We start from the raw sequence: 23,142 nt of genomic DNA on the forward strand, positions 1-23,142 counted from the left end.
GCCGTGAATAACCAAGAACGTATTTAGGTTAATATGAACACAAGGCTACGCCCGAATGTCAGCTTGTAGCGCCAACTGGGGGTTGAGAAAAAAGCTCAAATTATGGATTCGCCTAAAAAAAGTGTACAATTCTTTATAAGTACATAAAATAATTTTTAAATGTGCGAAATAAAGTTATCGATTGTTAAAAATTCATTATTTTTATAACTATTAAAAACTTTAGCTTTTAAGTATAGAAATTTTACAGTAAATACAATCAGTTTAAAAAATTATTGTTCGTAAAATGTTTACCAGGCCGATCCGAAATTTCAGCTTTGGTCATTCCATAAGCAAAACATCTTAGTCTTACAACCTTTAGATAGCGCTACATGTAGATTTTAAAGCGTGGTCATTTTGAAAAGTATAAGATCGTGGCAGCTAGGAGCAACAAACACAGCACTGCCCACACAAGGAGAACGCAACCCGTCAAAAGTCGTACATTTTCTGGCGTATAGTTTTCATTGGTTAGACGCTTTAGCGCCTGCTGCCGTTGGAAGGGGAAAATTCAGAAATTGTCTTCCCCATTTCCGTAAAACGTTCAGGGTAAAGGTTCGTCCAATGAAATTGGTACACAACACTGCGATAGCGTGTTTAAAGGATATAGGTACGTTCTCCTTGTGTTTGTTGCTCCTAGATGGTAGCTTTACACTACAAAGTGCAAAAGCATTAAGCAACACGAAGGGAGTTTTGAGAAAAATCCAATCATTCCTACTTTATTTGGAATTCAGTGACACCTAGATTCAAACCAGTATGTGTCACAGCAAGTAATATACATTTTTAAAAGTGGTATAAGCATTGAGTTGGGAATATTAATCTAGAGGTCCAATCAAAACGTCGGATTTCAGTATTTCGCGAAAAAAGTTTTTAACAAATAAGAATACTGCCGTCTGCTCCCAAATGACGAGAAAACATTATCATTCTACCCGTGGCGCCGTCTATTTCTCAATGGTTCGTTCAAATAAGACGAGTTTTCGGGCAAAATTATTTTTTTCAAAAATAATGGATATCGCCACGGGTCATATGATAACGTTTTCTCGTCATTTTAGAGGAGACGGCACATTCGTAATTTTCAAAAACTTGTTTCTCGGGGAGCAGATTTGATTGGATCTCTAGATTAATATTCCCAACTCAATGGGTATAACCGACTAAGTTAATAATTATGTTTTCAACGTGCCCTTTAAAAAATTTACAAATCAGAAAACTCATAAGCGTTTTTTACCTTTCGAATCTTACCATTCAAGGTTCTTAGAGACCTAGGTACGTTCTTGGCTATGCTAAGACCGCGGCAACGCGTAATGAAAGCTGGCCGTGGCACGGCCAACTTTGATCACGCGGTGATTATTAACCGTTTTATTAGATGCATTTGGTGATTATTAACCGCTTTATTACATACATTTTGCTATTAACCGATTCATTACATAAATTTAGTGGTGTTTAATCGCTTTATTATATAAATTTCGTGATTATTAACGTACAATATATTCCTATTATTGTAGTTACGTGTTCGTTGCATTTAATCTATTTGTTTAAAAGCGTAATCCAAGTTGGCCGTGGTTAAGCAGCCCACGCTACTTTTGCGTCTTATCGTCTGCTTTTTTAAAATATAGTTTCAAAAGATAGAGTAGCCGGTTTATTTAATACATTTCGTGATTTTTAAACGCCTTGTTTCATAAATTTCGTGATTATTAACGTAAATTATAGTCGATAAGCGTTTATAATCGATCAATTTCCAGTCCTATTATGTAGTTACATGTTCGTTGCGTGTAATCGATTTGTTTTACAAGCGGGTTTAACCATTGGATTGTTTAAGGTATGTGGGTTTCCAGTCATCCGATATCAATCAATTTTGGGTAATTGCCGTACAGTAGCTAGCGTAAACTGGTGCCCTCCTTTGTCTAATGGACTAATTATTTGGGTCTGAAACGTCTCGGCTGACTGACTCTTCGTTTGATAACATTAAGATGATAAATTTTATTACCCTGCATCTGTCACTTTTGTTTACTAATGAAGTAGTTGACGGTGATAAAGTACTTGCGTACTCTCAAATTTTAATTTAATCGTACCGACACAATTAATTTTGTACATTGGGTTTTCAGACGTTATTAGGCCTAATAGGCACTTAGCCTCGTCGTCATAGTGAGCGCGTGCAAGGAGCCGTGTTGGTTTTATTTTAAAGAAAACTAATGGTGTTGGCTGGAGGCCTTAGACACCAAGTGCAGAGAATCGTGCTGAGGAATAGGACCAGCGAATTATAATTTTTTTAAATTCGCGTATTTTTCTCGCTAGAGGGGTGTTAATCGTTTTTTTGTACGGCCCTATTTCAACTTCAGCGTCAATATCATAAATGTGTAAGTTTGTTAGAATATTTTTCATTGTTTAATTAAAAAATTCTAATATTTATAGATAGGAAGTACACATTTAAATTTTGGTTTAGTTAAAAAATTATTTAAAACTGCGCCGTGAAAATTGCCTTGTGTACAATAAATATTTCAACACTTAAGATACTTAATTATAGACTTGTAGGAAAAGCAATTTTAATGGTTTTATAAAACTCACCGTGAAACCAATGCCCACTGTAGCCGAAAAAGAGCCTGATTGAAATTTGCCTTGGTCAAACTGGACCAATAGTGAGGTTTTGCCCACTCCACTGTCCCCAACTAAGATTGTCTAGAATGAAAAGAATTTAACACCTTTTTAGCACCAATGTAAATGAATACTGTGCTAAGTGCAGCAAATAATGTATTTATTTATGTTTAAGGAGAATTACTATGGCGATAATAATAAAGGTGGGGTGGTGGAGTGGTTAGCACTTTCACCTCGCAGCAAGAGGAGTTGGGTTCGACCCCACCTTGTGAACTGGGTGAAAACTGAGAACCACTCCTTCCGCGTAAGGTTTACAAATTATCTCTTAATTGGTTAAAGGGTTTCCCCCCGAGTTCTTCAGCTTCCCATTTCCAGAACAATTTGCAGAGGTAAACGGCAATAGTGAATGTTGGGAGCTGTTGACTCGCGTGGCATGAAGGGCTTGCCCCCACCCTCCTACGCATTGTAACCGGCCACCTGAATTAAAGGCATTAAACGTCAAAGGGTGTGCCTTATTATAAGCTGCTCCTGGCTGGAACCTTCACCCCAAAGAAATCAAATATCATTGTTATCAAAAACGCGGTAATTATAGGTACCCCTAGCGTTGATTGGATCGTTTGTAAAATGGTCTATAACAGAAATTATAAACAATATTTTTACATGGGATATATAATTTAGGTTAAAGTGCACTAAATAGAGTATAAGTTGTCTAACTATAATACTCTACAGGGGCTCTCTGACGACGTTATCATTTGGCTATTTTGAATTTTAGCTTCCTTTGCCGTTAATAGATGGCACCACGCTTTCCAGTAAAGTCGCGTTTTGCGAAGAATCGGATAGATTCATGGCTATCTCTAATAACAGGGGCTTTTTCATAATACAAGTGGCAATGATAGAGCCGACACTTGCTTTGAATATTGCAACGTCGAGATAAAACCGGGTATACAAATATTTAATTAGTATCTGTAGATAATGTTTATGGTAAAATGTTATTAAATTTTTAATATATCATTTTTATTATTGAGATCACCATATTCAATGTCGAGACCATTTGGGTACCCCAGCCTGTCTTCAAACTCTATATATAAATAGACTGGCGTGATCAAAGCCTCAACTTGCATACGATAGCAGACGCTGGTCAAAATTTTCCCCGCCCTTCAGAGTGCTACTAGTGGCGCCTCTAACGGCTGCTCAAAGGCTTATCCCGTGTTTCGATTCTTTCGAAAGTGTTAACAGGTTTTTTGTATGGAGACGCCTATCTAGTAAGCGTAGCGTATATATAGTCTTTGCCCTGTCTTAGTTCCCTTCCACTCATCAATAATGTTAAAAAATATATGTAGATGGCGCCAGATATATCAAACTCTGTAAATTAACTTCTCCGAAAACACCGATGTTAAGTGGTTAGAACACTTTTACAGGCGTCTTTAGCCGGATAATGGACCATATTTAGAATTCCTGCTAAGATAACCGAATTGATAATAAATTAAATTAACATTAATTGATTAATCTATTTAAGGAATGAATGAAATCAGGGGTTCCAAAATGGTCGATCTTCAAATGTCAAACCGAATCTTGGAAATAGTGATCTGTGCTTTCGAAATAGCGATATTTAGAATTCGAAGCTTGCGTAGCTCTGAATTATATAAACATTAAAATAATTAAACAAAAGGATTAAATATGCATTGAAATAATTAACCTAAGGATTAAACGTGCATTGAAATAATCACGCAAAGGCCAAAGGATTAAATGTTAATTTAAATAATCACGCAAAGGCCAAAGGATTAAATGTTAATTTAAATAGTTAAGCAAAGGATTAAATGTGAATTAAAATAGTTAAGCAAAGGATTAAATGTGAATTAAAATAGTTAAGCAAAGGATTAAATGTGAATTAAAATAGTTAAGCAAAGGATTAAATGTGAATTAAAATAGTTAAGCAAAGGATTAAATGTGAATTAAAATAGTTAAGCAAAGGATTAAATGTGAATTAAAATAGTTAAGCAAAGGAATAAATGTGAATTAAAATAGTTAAGCAAAGGAATAAATGTGAATTAAAATAGTTAAGCAAAGGATTAAATGTGAATTAAAATAGTTAAGCAAAGGATTAAATGTGAATTAAAATAGTTAAGCAAAGGAATAAATGTGAATTAAAATAGTTAAGCAAAGGATTAAATTGAATTAAAATAGTTAAGCAAAGGAATAAATGTGAATTAAAATAGTTAAGCAAAGGATTAAATGTGAATTAAAATAGTTAAGCAAAGGAATAAATGTGAATTAAAATAGTTAAGCAAAGGAATAAATGTGAATTAAAATAGTTAAGCAAAGGATTAAATGTGCATTAAAATAATTTTTCAAGGAAATAAATTAACATAAATATAATTAAAATAATTTGTCAATAAATTGAATGTGCATCCAAACAGAATGAACATTAAAATAATTAATCACCTAATTAGATGAAAACTACAGTAGTTAATTAAAAAAAATATTCAAAAATTAGGGCAATGATTAATAACGTGAATAACATGACTACCTTATGTATAATTTCGTCTAAATCTTCCTGCACCGTGTCGGCATAGCTGTGTCCACTGTCATTGAGCGGTCTGATTGGTGATTTGGCTCCTTCTCGTCCGCCATTGGCTATCACACGCAAGCCGGAAGTGTTTGTAGAGCCACTTCCGCCTCTCTGAGAGCCTTTTTGTTGGTCGCTGTCTTCGTTCATGGATTCAGAAGCCATCACGTTTATTATCTTGCCTTTCCTCCGACACGGAGCGCTGCTGTGGCTGTTGTTATCAATAGTTCCGAGTACTCTCAAAAAGAGCGTCTTCTTTGGGAAGAGGAGAGAAGGTCGTGTTTCAGCATGAAGGTTTATCACAAGCCACGCCCCAACTTCCGGGTTACAATTTCCGGTTAGCGGAAGCGAGCTGGAAGTAAGCGTAGTTGAAGTTACTTAGATTCTAATCTCTTAAATACCGATAGACCAAAACGAAAAAAATTACGTACCACGTTAAGTCTAATTAGAACCCTAATGACTTTAACACCTGGGGGTTTTTTATTGCTTAGTTTTAATTTTATATTAATTTTAGTAGTCAATCCATCAAGTTTTAAGCCAATTTTTAATATATTTAAAATATATTATTTCTAAAGTTATTAGAAAAATGTCGAATCAAGAAACCAGTGGATTATAAATTAGGGAAATTTTAGTCAAAGTTGGGAATAACTCAATAAGAAAATCAAACCAAAAATTAATAGATTATTTTTGCCAAAGCTCCATTGACAAAATTCGTGGAAATATTTTACCAAGCCTACTAATTGGGGGGGCGAGGTAGAAAAAACGGGCAATTTTATATGAAAACAACTAGGCAACCCCGTAAAAATATAAACAAATCAAAAAATTTGCATCGGAGCATCCCATTAGCTTAAAGAAAACAAAGCCTGCCTTGCGTTTTGTCGCCTCGGTTTTCATTTAAGATTAATTATTTAAGCTAGGACCAATTCTAACATGTCCAAAACACGCCATAAACGAACTGCCAATTTGACATTTGTTAGGCCTTTGTCAATCGTTACATGGTAACACTTAATGGTATTATCTTTATTAAAAAAAACCTTCCACGCTAAAACGCGTCAAACACAATCCTAACAAAAAGCCGTTTTAAAATTATTGTCATTTTATATTGATTTTTAAACGACGCATTTTGCGTTACGACTTTTAAACAATTCCAACTTTAAAGGTAATTAATTATAACCGTTTTATTGGTAATTTAAACCGGCTTGGGTTTTGTAATTTACGTTTTAAATTATTTGACCACTTAATTTAGGTCGGATTAAAAATATGGCAACCTTATGGTTGAAATTTTAATGGAAAAATCAGCGCTTCACTCACTTGAATTTGGGCTCATTGGATGTATCGAACGCTGGGCTGGTTTTTAACCATTCACAATCGAGTTTTAATTTATTTAAATATTTTACGTTTAATGTGTGAAAGAGTCTGAAAATATGTTCGGTTGTAATGGGAGCGCGGCTAACATAAATATCCTTTTAGCCAAAGGTCGCTGGAGCGCTAAATTTCGACCTGGGAACCGCGACAGTCTGCGCGTGCGCTTTCTATCGATTTTTCTACATCGTAAAAAATGGTTTGTGATGGGTTTTTGGTCCCTTTGGGACTCTTCTAGATACTTATTATGCATAGTAGATGGCAGTGTATTGTTTTGGGTCGTGTTTCGGTTTTCTAATCGTAGATGGCGCCACTACCTCCATCTCCAATATGGTTTATCATTTTGACATTTTAGGCGCTGGCAGCCTTTGCAAACCTTAACTCTAGTTTTTTTTTAATTTAAAAGAAAGGAATGAAACACAAAGTACGTGTTAATTTAATTTAATTGTTTTGTATAATTTAAATTCGAATCAATGCAATTTTAAAATATATAGGGAAACAGTATTTATGGACCTAAAAGAAATTGCGCCAGTTTTGAATTAATATTGGACGGCCATTTCAGACCGAGGCCTAAACTTATCTATAAATGGCGCAGTTCAGCTTTCCGGTTTAGTTTCCTTATAATTTGGAAGTACTAGAGATATGTAAAAAAAACTTGTCGAGGTTAACGGTAATAGTTAGTGTAGGGAGCTGTAGGCTACGCATTGTAACCCGGCCATCTGAATCAATGGCTTAAAAGTCGCTAGTTGACTTAGGCCTAAGGTGTTGCCATGGAAGAAGTCTCGTTTTGTGCATAGAGCCACGTAGCGGCCAACGCGAGAAGCTCATAAACCACTTGATTTTCGTCGGTTAAGCAGACGATTCTCGATTATAATTTATATTATATAATAATAATATTATTATAATTTATATTATATAATAATAATATTTTTATAATTTATATTATATAATAATATTATTATTATAATTTATATTATATAATAATATTATTATTATAATTTATATTATATAATAATAATAATAATATTATAATTTATATTATAATTTATATTATATAATAATATTATTTTAATTTATATTATATAATAATATTATTATTATTATTATTATTTATATTATATAATAATATTATTATTATTATTATTATTTATATTATATAATAATATTATTATTATTATTATTATTTATATTATATAATAATATTATTATTATTATTATTATTTATATTATATAATAATATTATTATTATTATTATTTATATTATATAATATTATTATTATTATTATTTATATTATATAATATTATTATTATTATTATTTATATTATATAATATTATTATTATTATTATTTATATTATATAATATTATTATTATTATTATTTATATTATATAATATTATTATTATTATTATTTATATTATATAATATTATTATTATTATTATTATTATTATTATTATTATTATTATTATTATTATTATTATTATTATTATTATTATTATTATTATTATTATTATTATTATTATTATTATTATTATTATTATTATTATTATTATTATTATTATTATTATTATTATTATTATTAAATTAAAATTAAAATTAACCAATCTGATATTAAAGAGGCTATTACAAATTTAAAATTGAGTTTCAGCACCGGAATTGACTCTATTCCGGCATTCATAGTGAAAGGTTGCGGTGACCTTCTTCTACCACTGTTGGAACACATACTAAACCTGTCCATATCTACTGGTATATTTCCGACATTATGGAAAACCTCAATTGTCAGTCCTATCTTTAAAAATGGGTTTGCCGGTGATCCCAAGAACTACCGGCCTATATCCCTGCTTTGCATATTTGCTAAAATTTTCGATTATATTGTTCATAAATACATCTCAAATTGGTTTAACACTTTTCCAAATTCTCCACAACATGGTTTCTCAAGGGGTAAAGGCGTAGATACTAACCACGTCTCTTTTCTAAATGAAGCTACAAGGGCTGTAGAAAACCAACAACAATATGACGTCATTTTCCTCGATCTTGCTAAAGCGTTCGATCGCGTCTCTCACCCCTTACTACTTAAAAAACTTGACCAATTCGGTATCCACGGCACCTTACTGCGCTGGCTAGGCGACTATTTGACTGATAGATCCAATGTCGTAAAATGTAATGGTGTTACAACGGATGTATCCTACGGTGTCACTACGGGGGTCCCTCAAGGATCGTCGTTAGGGCCGCTATTATTTAATATGTATATTTACGACCTGCAGTTCATTATTAAAAATTCCTCACTATTTCAATTCGCGGATGACCACAAAATTTGCAAGCATATTTTAAAACCTGATGACTGTAAACTTCTACAGAACGACATTGATTTAGTTTCAGAATGGTGCACAGTAAACAACCTCCCGATAAATCCATCTAAATCCGCTCTGGTGTCGTTCTCTCGAAAAACTGATATCCTAAGGTATAACTTTAAAATTGGCAACGGTTCAATACCTAGAAAATCTTCTATTAAAGACCTTGGCGTGTTCCTGGACGTGGGTTTATACTTCAGGGAACATATTCAGTTTACCGTTAACAGCTGTAGGAGGTTGCTGGGCATCATTCTGAAACTCTGCAAAAAAATTAATTCTGAAAAACACTTTGTTCTCTTATACAAGAGTTTAGTTAGATCTAGGGCCATGTACGGTTCACTAGCTTGGGGTGGGTGCAGCCCATACCTTTTGCATAGCGTAGAAAATATACAAAAGAAATTTGTTGAATATCTTCACACCAACTTTTTAAAATCCCACAATTATAATTATGGAAAAATTCTTACTGACCTTAGTATTAATACCTTAGCACAATTTCGAGATAAAACTGAATTAATATTTCTCTTTAAGATACTTAATAATAGAGTGGCCAGTGAAAATATTGTCTCTAATCTAAACATATCTGTACCAAACTACAAGCTAAGAAATAAGCAAATATTCAACACACTGTATACTAGCCTTAACCCACTAAACCGTCTACAAAAAACTGCAAATAACTATACGCACAAACTAGACCTATTTAGCTGTAAATTGTCAGACATAAAAAATTTATAACTTTTACTTCCATACTATTTATCTATTGCTGTACATTTTCATAAAAATGCATTTATGACATTAGTTTCACCATTGTATATTTTTCTCATTTGTTAAAATGTGTATCAACTAGCTGATCTTGTAACCAGGATTGTTTTGTTACACAATAAACCCCACGTTCATTCATTCATTCATTCATTATTATTATTATTATTATTATTATTATTATTTATATTATATAATAATATTATTATAATTTATATTATATAATAATAATATTATTATTATTATTTATATTATATAATAATATTATTATTATTATTATAATTTATATTATATAATAATAATATTATTATTATTATAATTTATATTAAATAATAATAATATTCTTATAATTTATATTATAAACTGAAAAGGCTAATAGTTCTTTCTATAATTTTTTTACGCTTATCCAACTTGTTAAAAGTAGAAGTAAAACATGTTTCTCTTACGTCTTAGCTTTGGTAGAATTATCTTAGCATGCGCGATTTGGGCGAGCTTTCGAAAATAGGAAGCACCTCGTAGTGTAGGAAAAGGTAAATATAGTGAAGTAAGAGCTATATGAAAACAAGAATGACATGTTACTTTATAGAAAGAACTATTGGTTATCAAATCTGGATTAAATTATTAAAATGACATAACAGACGAAGGGAAATGAAAACGTTTTTAATTTAGTCAACGATTCGTTGTAGTTTCTCAATTTGATTGTAGATGTCACTAGTGAGCCATATAGCTAAAAAAAGGCCGCGTTTCAAAACGCGTTTCTCAACTTTATGCCATTAATTTTTCAATTGTAACCGCTAATTTAAATGATTAATAGGGCAGTGCTCGTTACCTTTTGGCAGATTTGCGGATCCGTCGATGACAAATGAAAGAGTTACGTGTCCCGCAAATTACATTAACCGGAGATTGGTTTTATCTCTTCCAGTATTTATGGGCAGAAGGTTTTATCTGATTATTTTCTCATGGTAATGTTCGGATTATTCAACTATTCGCGACCGAAACGAGTCTAGGTGGCTTAACGGCGCTAGCTTCTCCTAGGTAGCGCCATAAGTGTATAATATTATTACATAAGTGTGACCAAAAGTGTGTCAATCGTTCCTATTTCTTAATGAATGTTACGAGTGAAATACAAGTTTTGAGGGGAGAATGGAAAGTATGCCTTGGGAAAGGAAGGAAGTTAAAACCAACAAATAACGCCTCGTAGTGAGGAACGGAGGAACTAAGTTCTGTGGAGATGCTATCGCCATCTACCTACGATATAATACCATTGACTAAAAAAAGATCCAGAAAGGCGACAATAAATAGTGTTTTATGTGGTTGATCTCGAGTCGAGCATTCATTAAACCTTTAGCATAAGAAAGTACAGGGATTGTCACACTTTTGGTAATTTGTCACTTTTGGTGTGACGCTTCCTATTCTTCAAATTAAAAAGTTTACTGAGAGCTATTCACAAGACAGACTGCATTACGGGCTTCGTCGCCATTTTGCGTCCGCTTGCGAACGCGTCACACGTAACCTTTGACAGCGCCTCGCTAGGGGGAGATTTTCTTCTTGTGATGACGTCACTCCGTTACTAGCTCTCAGTAAAATATTTCCCAAAGAGACAAACATATGGAACAATATTATAGACTTATGGTAGCGCCCAGGGTTGGACATAAGGATATTTCTTTTAGTAGTCAACCTGACTAGTGAGCCTCCTATCTTAATTTATTTTAGTAGTCACTGACTAGAGGGGGTAAAAATGGGAGTTTAAAAACAAGAAGGACAGCCACATTTTGCTTTACCCGTCAGAATTAAAATAGGAGTTAATTATCACTTGAGTTATATGATGTGATTTTTTTAAATAAAATGGGATTGATGAATGATGAATTTATGATACGCCATATTCGCCATTATTTATGAATATTTAGGTAACTTTTTCACTAGTCAAATTGACAAGTGAGCCCCCAGAATTCGATTAATTTTAATAGTCAGAGCATTTATTTTAGTAGTCAAATGCCGTGACTAGTGCCTTATGTCCAACCTTGGTAGCGCCTATGATATAGCGTCTGCTACGGACAAATTAAAAAGTCATAAGAGCATTTTTTTCTGAAATAAACTTATCAAAATATAAGCAAACGATGCAAAAATTATATTAAAATGCAAGTATCATTATTTATAAAGTCAAATTTATGAATAACGATGAGGAAAACTAATAGCGTCTGCTTTAGCCACTACCTATCTAGCTTTCAATGGCGAGCCAAAGGGGGCGTAGCCATAGTTTTTGTCGCGAATAAACAGACCAAACAGACGACGTTTTAACGCGACTTTTCACTAGATAGGGGGAAGGAAATGGCACCCCCTAATTTTCGAAATCTACCTATTTCAAGAATTTGTGAAAAGTTAAGTAATATACATTTTCAATTTACACCTAGCGGCTGACGGGATAATTTCATAAACTGCTGGATTTTCGTCTGCTAAGCGGATAATTTGCCATTTTTAAAGCACAGATCGTCGAAATCAAAAAGGCGGTACTTATATGTACCCCTCGCGTTGATTGGATCGTTTGTAAATTGGTCAAGAACATAAACTACAGCCATTATTAACAATATTTTTACATGGGATATATAATTAAGGTTAAAGCCCACTAAATATAGTACAAGTTGTCTAAATATAATACTCTACACTGGTGCTCGGACGACGGTATCATTTGGCTATTTCAAATTTAGCTTCCTTTGCCGTTAATAGATGGCACCACGCTCTCCAGTAAAGACGCGTTTTTCGAAGAATCGGATAGATTCATGGCCATCTCTAATAACAGGGGCCTTTTTATTATACAGGTGGCAATGATAGAGCCGCCACTTAAATTATTGCAACGTCGATATAGAATTGAATAGAATAGAATTTATTGAACTGGAATATATACAAGCGTGGACGCTTATTGGGCCAGCATCAGCGACAAAGAAATGCATTAAAAGCAATGGTTACAATGAAAGAAGTACACCGTTTAAGTTCAATCCCAACCCATATGTTTGTCTAATTAGCTTTTGAAAGCACCGACGGAGGAACGCGTCTTAACCAAAGTAGGGAGGGAGTTCCAGTGGTTCACTATCCGCTGAGTGAAGAAATTTCGCCGAATTGTCGAGTCTTGAAAATTTTCGGAGCATTTCGGCCACTCCAAGTTATACGAAAACCGCAGAGATCGTTTTGCAGGTCTTGACAGTCGGCCAGAGAACGGATACGATTACCAAGTTTGCTATCGTCTGCAAACAGTTGTATTAGCGAGTTCTTCACAGTAAGAGGTAGATCGTTGATGAAGATCACAAATAGCACCGGACCCAAGACCGGAGGGACCGGCTGCCAGGGTGACCTTGAACCTCGGTAGCAGACACGCTGAGAGCGGTCAGATAAAAAGGATCCAATCCAGTTGAGGAGAAGAACTGGTACTTCCAAGGCACGCAGTTTAGACATCAGTAGAGAGTGGGAAACCGTTTCGAACGCCTTCTGAAGATCCAAAAAGATGAGGTCGTAATCGTGACCGTCATTTAGTGCGCTGGACACCGCATCAAAGGTTACCAGGAGGTTGGTAAAGCAGGATCTCCTAAGTAGAAAACCGTGCTGTACATCTGTGAAGAGAGTGAGAGACGAGAGCATCCCGCACTGGAACTTCCAAGGTTTTGCACGGAATACAGGTCAAGCTGATGGGCCGGAATTCTTCCACTCGTCGACTATTTGTTTTTTTTTTAGGGGAATGACATCGGCTTGTTTCCAGATGGAAGGCAAGACACCCGTGGATAGCGACTGTTCATATAGACAGAGTAGTGGACCGGCCAATATAGAAGCACCCGCCTTTAAAAGGCGAGGATGAATGTCATCCGGCCCGGGGGACTTGTCAACCTTGATGCGTGATAGGGATCGTTTGACTACTCCGTAAGTTAAGAGCAGTGGGCTGGCATCCGTGGAATCGTTAGCAAAGCCCGCGAAATCCCCCAAGAAAGCAGCCTCTGGATGGGCCTCCCGTTGGAAAACTGATTGCAAAAAATCGCTCATAGCACCGCTGATAATATCCGGGTCAGCACTAACTTGACCACTAGAAAGTTCGAGAACTGCAGGAGGTGCTTGAAGTTTGGTAATGCGCCCAACATAGGAGAAAAGAGCCTTTGGGTTTGAACCAGCTTGGTCAACCAAACGAGTTTCATAGCGAAATTTTGCTCGACGAATATGAGAAACTAAAACGTTGCGATGAACTGACTTGTGAGTACAGGTGCCGTGTGTATGATGTACCGTGGGAAATATATCTATGAAAAGCTCGACGTTTAGCCAAAATAAGACCTTGGGTTTCGCTGGACCACCATGGCTCGCGGCGAAGTTGATCCTGCTGGCTGGGCGCAGAGATAGAGGTAGGTATCAGTAGCGGCGCTAAGGGTGGGCTGAAGTGGGCTTTAGCCCCCGTGCATTTCTGAGAGGGGCCACATATTTATATTAAAAGGGCCACATATTCATAATTAAGAAGCCTCATATTTTAATTTATGAATTTTCATTATCTCTAGAAATTAGTTTTATTGCGAAGAAACGTTTTTCTGGAAAAAATCTTTCAAAATCAATTTGTTTACTCAAAAAGGTAGTAGACCATAAACATATAGATTCGGGAGGAAGGTAGCGGAAATTGAGAGAAAGTTGAAAAGAAAGGGGCTTATGGGAATTTACGGAAATATCCCAGGCATGCACGTGTCCCCTCCAGGTCAGATACAAGGTCAGTAGGGGGTCCAAAAAACGCGACGAGAGCCGCAACAATAAAACGACCTTGCTCTTCTCGCTTCCTAGAAAATTTTGGGTTTTTTCGATTTCACCACTTTTGCGAAATATGGTCAATCCAAGGTTCCCACTAAGGCCCACAAAATTCTTAGGGGCCCAGCGTTGCCAACCGTACTATAATTATAGTACATTTCGATAATTATACCTTTCGAATTTTTCCGTACTACAATTTCAATCACGTACTATATAGTACGCTTTTTGCGATAATTGTATTATAGTTTTACTATATTTCCTATATTTGTGCGATAATTTAAGAAATATTAGAAAGTTCCTTTTTGTGTACATAAGAACGGCGTTTCCAGTTTCTTAAGTAGGCTAAGAATTGAAATATTATACTCGGAGTGTTTGGTTTGTTCTCGAAAATACGGCTGACTTGACTAATCAAGCGTGTTGTAGCCTAACGAAAACGAAATATGTTAGTAACGGCCAACTATGATAAAGTGCTACCATGGTATAGCGAGTAATCAAAGCTGGCCGTACTTGTGTACTATAATTTTCTAGAAAATTCGATAATTTTTGGGCTTCGATACTATAATTTCAGTTTTGGGACCTGGCAACGCTTTAGGGGCCACAAAATAATTAGGCCACCTGTGAAAAAACCTTAGCGCCGCTACTGGTAGGTATGGATTCTGCTCGTGCGGTGAGAATGAAATGGGTTAAGAGCATATAATTTACTTCAATGGAGGTTTGGGGGGAGATAAGAGTCCAGTCTTGAGCTTGTAGAGCCGCACGATAGAGCTCAAAATCCCCACGCCCGTAGATGTATCGAATCGAGGGCTGAGACAAGTCATCCTTTGTCCAAGTCGAAAGGTGCTCAAATTCAAATTGCAGTAGCGCATGGTCGCTTTTTCCCAGTGGGGCTTCAATTTTTAGAGAAGTTAGCGTATCCCAGTCGAAGATGAATACCAAGTCCAGGATGTTCGCATTGTCGGATCCTCTATATCGAGTAGGGTGCGTGACATGCTGCTGCGGAAGAGATTCCTGACATGTTCGTAACAGTTTGCTGTCGAAATAGCGTTTACCTCTAGGAGTGGTACACGTCGTCCAGTCAATTGAGGGTGCATTGAAATCACCAAGAATCAGTACTCGGTGGCCTAGACGGCAGACACGATTAAGAGTGTCCAGAAGCGTTTTGTCAAATGCCGCAGAAGCCGATGGAGAACGGTAACAGCAAATCAGAAAAAGTTACGTATAGTGCGTTTGTACTTATAGGAACCTTGCCCCTGCCTTAGTTCCCTTCCACTCATCAATAATGATAAAAACAATTGTAGATGGCGCCAGAGATAAAAAAAAAACCTGTAAGTTAACTTCTCCGAGAACACCGATGTTGTGTGGTTAGAGCACTTTTATTTGCTATTTTTAAAGCACAGATCGTCTGCTTAGGAGACTAAAATATAAGCTTTGAGTTTAGGAAATATAGCGCCGTCTGCCTTAATATCCGTGAACTAAATATGTGAAATAAGGTTTATTTCTAAACTGGTCTATTTGGCCAGTGACTCACAACTCTTGAATTATTTAAGTGGTCACGTAGACCAGTTGGTTAATAATACGGTAGATAATTTTGAATTATTAAACTGGACACTGGACCAGTGAACCCCTAGCTTTTGAATTAAAAAACTGGTCAGAGCAATTAATAAACTGGTCTTTGACCCAGTGACCACCGCTTATTTCCAAGCCTGTTGTGAACGAGGAGACAGCTTTCATATATTCGATTTAAAACTCGGTCGGTAGGCGGCGATACTTGTGCTTAAAATATAATCTACGCACGAAGCTTATAGTAGTTTATTAGATTCTCGCGTTGACCGCTACGTGGCTCTGTGGAAACTGAAAAGTCGAATTTAAATTTATTTTGAAATCCAAAGGTCGTTTGCTATTCTATTTCCTCGTATAGTTAGTTAGCAAGTATAAAATTAGATGGCGCTATTTTCGCGGTCACGGACTTTACGGAAAACATCTCAATTAAAGGCTATTAATTTAAGCGTATCGATTCTATCGATTGTCACGAATCTTTACCGTTTTGTTTCCACAGATGGCTCTGCAAAATTAAGGTTAAATAGTTCAAACTTGAGCTAATAGTTGTTTTTATAAAATAAACGTGGTCTTGCCCAGCTTGTTAAAATGTTGCTATTACGTCACAAGACCCAGCTTTATTAGTATATTCCACGCACGGGCCATTTGCACGCGCTCTAGAAAAACCTATATTCGTCAGTCGAATGCAGCGCGCGCTCGTAGACTTGTAAAAGTAAGAGACTGTGACGTAAGAGCAATATTTAAACAAGAAGGCCACGTTACTTTTGAATTATTAAGGCAAAATAGATTTCGGCTCCCCAAAAAATCATAAAATCGTTTCCCCATCCCTCTACCGACGATTAAATGCGTATCTATATCTGCGCATGTGCGAAAGTATCTTTGGGAGGTTGGACTAAGGACTAAAGGGACGTTTCTTGCTAAGGTATCATGTTTAAAAAACTTCCTTTTGATCAAATTCGATCGAATTAAAGCTAATTAGACCTACAATGTGACGTGGAACATTTTTCTAATTCGAACCCACTTTCTAACACTTACGGTTCTTGCGTTAGTTTTTGGATGACCTTGAAGACATGATTCAATTTCATTGAAATTTTTAAACTAAAGATCCTCAATCCTGATGAGGATGTGCAGCAAATTTCAGTACTCTAACACGAGTATCTTTAGAGTTATCAGCTCCCAAACCTCGCTTTCGACACGTTATCATCTTAACGGACTTCTGGTTTTTCATCTAGGATTTCTCGGCTTCCTATTGGTCAAATCCGATCAGGTCAAAGCTATTGGTACTTAGAAAGTCACGTGGAACACTTTTCTAATTGAAACCAACTTTGTAACACTTACGGTTCTTGAGTTAGTTTTTGGATGACTTTGAAGACATGGTTCAAGGTCATCGACATTTTCGCGGTAGGTTTCCCCCTACATCTTGTATACGACTTGAAAATTTCAAAATCGTACCTAAAACTGATTTTGAGATATTCGCCCTGGTTCATTTTTTAGTGGACACCCTGTATATGAACCACCATAAGTAAAAATAAGGATTCTTTTCGAAAATCAGTACTTAGATAAAATAAAGTGAAATATAGGATGAAGAATTGTACACGACGATATTATATACGACGATATTATATACGACGGGTTATATACTACATATGAGAAAACCTAAGGAATTTATAGGATTGTGTAAATGATTTAGAAATATAATCATTTCGGTAAGAAAATGTACAAACATTTTTGAAATATTTTTTAGTTGATTAAAAAAAACAATTACTTGGTTTAAACCATGATTTGAACCAGACAACCCTGACTCATTTCATCGCCGATAGAGGGATGGGAAAGAGTATTTGTGCTCTTAAAAGGGACATTTAGTGGTTCTGAAACGTCCTGGAAGTCAGTCCAGGATTCTAAGTATTTAGAAAGTGTCATGTACTTAAAAGGAGTTGGAACGAAATAAAAAAGCATCTGCTAACACATGGAAGCAGGGTTGGCAAAATCCTTGTTTTTTTCAAAAAGAACCAAAACAATGTTTTTTATTGTTTTAAACAAGATTCATTGTTTTTAACTGTTTTTAAATCAAACAATATAAAACACATAATAAACAATAAAAAACTATGTTTAAAACACGTTTTAAACTATTCACTATACTTATGAATCAGACTCACGAGTAAACTCATGTAAAGAAATATTACGTATCATTAAACGTATTATCATAAGTGGCATAATTACCCTAAGTGTGTCAATGAGAGGAATTTTTCAATGATACCTTGTTTAACGAAAGTGAAGTAAATGACGTCATTTTTCCAGTGACGAAATTTACGTAATGTGTTTGCGAAGCGGCGTCTGCGGCGCGAGCATTAAAAATACCATATAGGGTACTTGAACGGAATTCGCGAGTCCTACGGTTCTTTGGTCTGTTTAGAACAAGCTCAAATTGAAGATTTTCTGTGGGAAAGGTTCCTATTGGCACACTTAGGGTAATTATTCCACTTATGGTATTATAAATAACCTCACACGGAGAAGAACCAAAGAGTACACGCTTATTTAAACGAGCCAAGAATTTCGCTAAGCGTTGTTGACCAACCATTGACAGCCTAAGGGTTTTCGATGACCCATGCTAATACTACCTAACCTGTAGTAGGGTTTTTAATATAGCTATTATCCTGGAATTGTCGGTCGCATAGTACTAAGAAAAGGGAAAATAGATAGTTATCCACACATTGTTTTTAGTTTTGGTTTATTGAAATGTGCACGTCTGAAGTCATAAATCATCACAAATAAACAATGTTATAAAAATAAGAACTTAGATACCTCTATAATCTTAAAACTTCCATCACGTCATAAAATTTCTAAAAAATCGAGAAATAGGACCGAAATCCCTTGATTTTTATCTAGGAGTGCCACCTAGTCGGTTTTAACCCGATCTGTCCAGACCAGCCGTGTTTCTTGTTACTTAAAACCCGGCACAACCCGACTAAACAGCAACCCTACTTTTATCTCGTGCATAGGTAGTGTCCCAAATAGATGTATATTGGCAACGATATACATTCTATTTAAACAAAAAGACAAAATTCAATGTGATCGTAGGATTTTTTCACTGGTAGGAAATTTATGAAATCATATTGAGCCCTTTCAGTCGCTCTTTTCAGAGAATCTTAAAATCAAACTACCCGTTATCAATACAATTTACCTTTCTTAGAGCCTTGGAATGGTTTTTTCTACCTTTTCCCTCATATTGAATAACCAAAATCTTACAAAAAAAACAATGAAAATTTACCTTATAAAAAACATGTTTAAAACAGATAGTTTAAAACGTTTAAAACAAATTGGTGTTTGTTTAAAATATTTGTTTTAAACGTGTTTTATACACTTGTTTTAAACATTTTGTTTAAAACTTGCCAACCCTGCATGGAAGTGCATACTTCTTTTAAAGGGAGTATAATTAGGACCTTCGATGGTGGATCAACTAATTTCACTATTTTTCCGCTAGGAGCGACGTTCATTGATTTGAAGGGGGAAATTCTGTAATTCCTACCGCCTCATGCACAATTCAGACGCGTGTGCCTTTTCCCTAAGCTCCTCCGACCTCAGTGGCTTTGCGTAATACTTGGAGAAAACTACTATAAGTGAGTTGTAGGCTAAGAAAGACAAAATATATAGTACAGTCGGCGCAAGGATACCTCAGACCATTTCCGGCCAGTCGACCGCGCGTAATTTAAATTTGACCACTTTACAGTCAATTTCAAATTTCGTGAGTTTCATCGTTTTTTCGCGCCATCTAGGAACCGAAATTGGAATCTATTTTTTAATTTCATGTTGTCACGAGTTTAATTACTGAATGCAGCTAAAGAAGGTTCGATAATTGAAGCTCCAAATATTTTAAATAGCCCAAGAGGTTACTATAAAAAGCATGATAAAGGTTTATTGTTAACAAGTAAAGAGAAAAATATAATTTTAAACGTCTATAGCTCATTAAGACAACGTTACCCCAAGAAAGCGTGGTAACTATTTTAAAAGAAACTGCCGATTTAACTGGTAAGACGTAGAAATAAATTTACAAAAATAAATAATTATACATACTATTTTATATTTAAGAATGATACGAATGCCTTATCTTTTAAATTTGCTCGCCACCACAATTATTAAATTAAAAAATAAAGATTCCAATTTCGGTCTCTAGATGGCGCTAAAAGACGACAAAAAGAGCAAAATTCGAATTTGACCGTAAAATGGCCAAATTCAAATTTCGCGCGGTGAAATGACCGGAAACGATCTGAGGCATCCTTGCGCCTATTGTACTATATATTTTGTCTTTCTTAGCCTGCAACTCAATATATCATAGTATTTCATAATGCAAATTTGAACGAGTGTGAAATGGGTATTTTGAAATTAAGATTTTTCCCCCACAATAAGCCCCTCAACAAAACATCTTCAAGGAAATTGCAATGAAGTAATATTTTTGAGAGCCAGGACCTGCAAGTCTCTTTTTATATTGTGCTTGTTGATATAATGGAAACTTTTTATCTGTAAACCCAACGTCATGTTTTTGCTAAGCCTTATTACGTCAAAAAAAAGCTACCCGGTTAAAAGGAAACACTTTTTGCATATCGTAGAAGTGAAACGTTTAAATTATTTCAACAAGCACTATATAAAAAGTAGCTTGCAGGTCCTGACTCTCGGAAATATTACTTCTTGGAAATTTCCTTGAAGATGTTTTATTGAAGCGTCAATAGGTGGTTTTTTTTTCACCTGTTCTGGGTTTTTTTTAACAGGTTAAAAAGTGTAGCCCTATGACGTCATTTTACTCCAATTCTGTCTTGACGAAAAAAACGAGTTGGAGTAAGAAGGGAGTATAGTTAAAGGTTATTTATTAGTTTTGTTTTAAGATGGCGACCGGTGGTGAGATCAACAAGATGTCGCTCATTTTTCTCATTTATTTAATAATAATAATCAGCTAGGCTAATACCCAAGGCACCACCTTAGGCCTAAGTCATCAAGCGACTTTTAAAGCTGTTAAATAGCATTTAACAATTGGATTTTCGTTAATAAAAGCTTGCCACATGTGAAGAAACGAAATTTAAGCAGACGACAAAGCTAGATGACTCCCTCTACACCTCCTTTCGAGGAGGAGTAAAAAGTGTAACGCTAGAGCTCTGGAACAAGCGAACCAAATTCGGGACAGGGTAAATCTTACCCCGAGAACAGGCGAATAAAACATATTAGGGTAAAAAAAGTATACACTTTTTGTCCTCGGACAGGTAAAAAAGAACCACCGTATTTTAGAAACATTTTATATTCCATTAATTAAAGAGCTAAATAGTGTTTCACCAAATTATGAAATTAAATCATTAAATTTCCTCTATAAACAATAGCGAATTTAGGCAAAACTGACGTTTTAATAGCGCTGCAAAGTTCGGTTGACAAAACGTCTGTAAAGCGCCTTTGAAAGACTAGACCTTGCCATTCGTAACGTGGGGTAGTCGACCTCCCCTAATAATAAGGCGAAACGCGTGGACTAGCTCATACCCGCATCAAATCCCCAATCATCAAAAACACCTCTGTTTACCCCGTCAATGAGGCCCCAGCGAATCAAGCCACCAATTCCCCCCTCCCGAAATTTCTCAATTTAACCGCCCAACCACTCCATTCTGGAATCCGGCATATTTCTGGAAACTAGCAAAACCGTTGTTGATTCATCACCCTGTCCGCTGTCGCGAGCTGATCGAGTCTTTTTCGAAAAAAAAAACCTCCACAATGGCAACAAACAATAGTAGTAGAGCCCACCCGATGTCTGGAATAGCAGACGATACGCACGCGATTCGGTCCGAAACCGAAGCTCCACGCGCGGGAAAAATATATATTTGGCGCCAAAATAACCAGCTGGTAAACAAAAGGGGGAGCTGCCGAGACTGCGCGCGCTTAAGCAGCTGCCTCACCCCCTCCTTTCCCTCCTCCCCTCCAAAAAAAACGCGTTTCCACGCGCATAATAAAAACGCGCGAGGCCTATTATTACATGGGCGGGTGATCGAGGGGGGGGGAGAATAACGAGTCGAGTCATTCGGGAAAACGCGTCGTCAGTTTATCTCGGCAGTGCCGTCCGTAGATGGCGCTAGCTCGAGGGCTGTGCGGCGCTGAATCGCGTTAGGCTTAGCGTGAAGCCTACTGCGTAGTTTCGCTGACGACCCATTTTGAATTTCAATTTTTGAAGTGCAGCGGCGGAAGAGGTCTGATGGTTTTTGGCCGGGTTGGTGGTATTATTAGTGATTGGGTGATGATATAGATGGCGCTACGGTGGCTGCGGAGGGAGGGCTAAGCGCTTTTCACCTGGTACCGAGTTGGCCGTTTGAGGGCGCCCCTATTTCCGTTACGACGGCGGGACGGAGGCTACTGTATTTTTCTCATTTTCGCGCTCATTCTGGGCTCCTCTCTTGTTTACGCGATTAGGAATTTTTATCCGATTTGGGACTTTTGTCAGCGGGGGTGTAACGGTTTCTATGGGTACCGCGGGGTATTGGCCCGGGGGAGTAACCATTGCTGTCCCATTTCAATAGGGACTTCAATAGATAAATTGTGATTTTGTCCACATTCTAGTAAATAGCTTTCAAAGTGTGCTAGAATATATATTATAAAATGGTAAAACGGAGGAAAATTATAGTGAAATACAAATATTAACATTTTATTGGTTCAGATTTTATTTTAATTTCCTTCAATTTTAACCCTAAATTCCTTCCACTGCTAAATACTCTATCTCTCTGTTTTCGCCCGCCGTCGATAGAGGTCGTAGCTATACAATAATACACACATGAATGACATTGATGGACAACTAACGGCCGTTGAATAAATGGACGATATGTAAATTGGATAGACTCCTAGCGCCGCCGTCCCAACGCCGCAGTCGCCGATATTTTATCCGAATCATGTACTTTTCGGTGCGCTGCCGACGCCGCCGCCGATAAATCTTTGATTCCGCCGCCGAATTGTTTTTGAAATTTTCAAAGTTATTTTTTTTTACCTTCAAAAACATTTTGTAATTTTCAAAAGGGGGGATAAACTTTTGCGCCGCCGCCGACCCAAATCAAATCGGCCTTATTATGATTTATGGAAGCTTCAAGCTATTATAAAATTTCTAATTCTAATTTATCATAACTAACATTCTGTAGTTACAATATTTTCA

The 23,142-nt window shown here is 36.0% G+C and overlaps 1 protein-coding gene across 1 annotated transcript in view; it reads right to left on the minus strand.

Moving 5' to 3' along the window:
- LOC149962303 (ras-related protein Rab-37-like) overlaps positions 1-23,142 on the minus strand; it is a 106,641-nt gene that overhangs the window by 34,551 nt on the left and 48,948 nt on the right. The window contains exons 2-3 of the mRNA XM_090179575.1: positions 5,150-5,540; positions 2,596-2,706 (exon numbers count right to left, since the gene is read on the minus strand). Coding sequence (XP_090035701.1) covers positions 2,596-2,706; positions 5,150-5,353 — 315 coding nt within the window. The 5' untranslated portion in view covers positions 5,354-5,540. The remainder of the gene's footprint in view (positions 1-2,595; positions 2,707-5,149; positions 5,541-23,142) is intronic.

Source organism: Leiobunum rupestre, chromosome 1 (assembly GCF_980474605.1).
Source record: "Leiobunum rupestre chromosome 1, qqLeiRupe1.1.hap1, whole genome shotgun sequence".
NCBI classification, from domain to species: domain Eukaryota; kingdom Metazoa; phylum Arthropoda; class Arachnida; order Opiliones; family Sclerosomatidae; genus Leiobunum; species Leiobunum rupestre.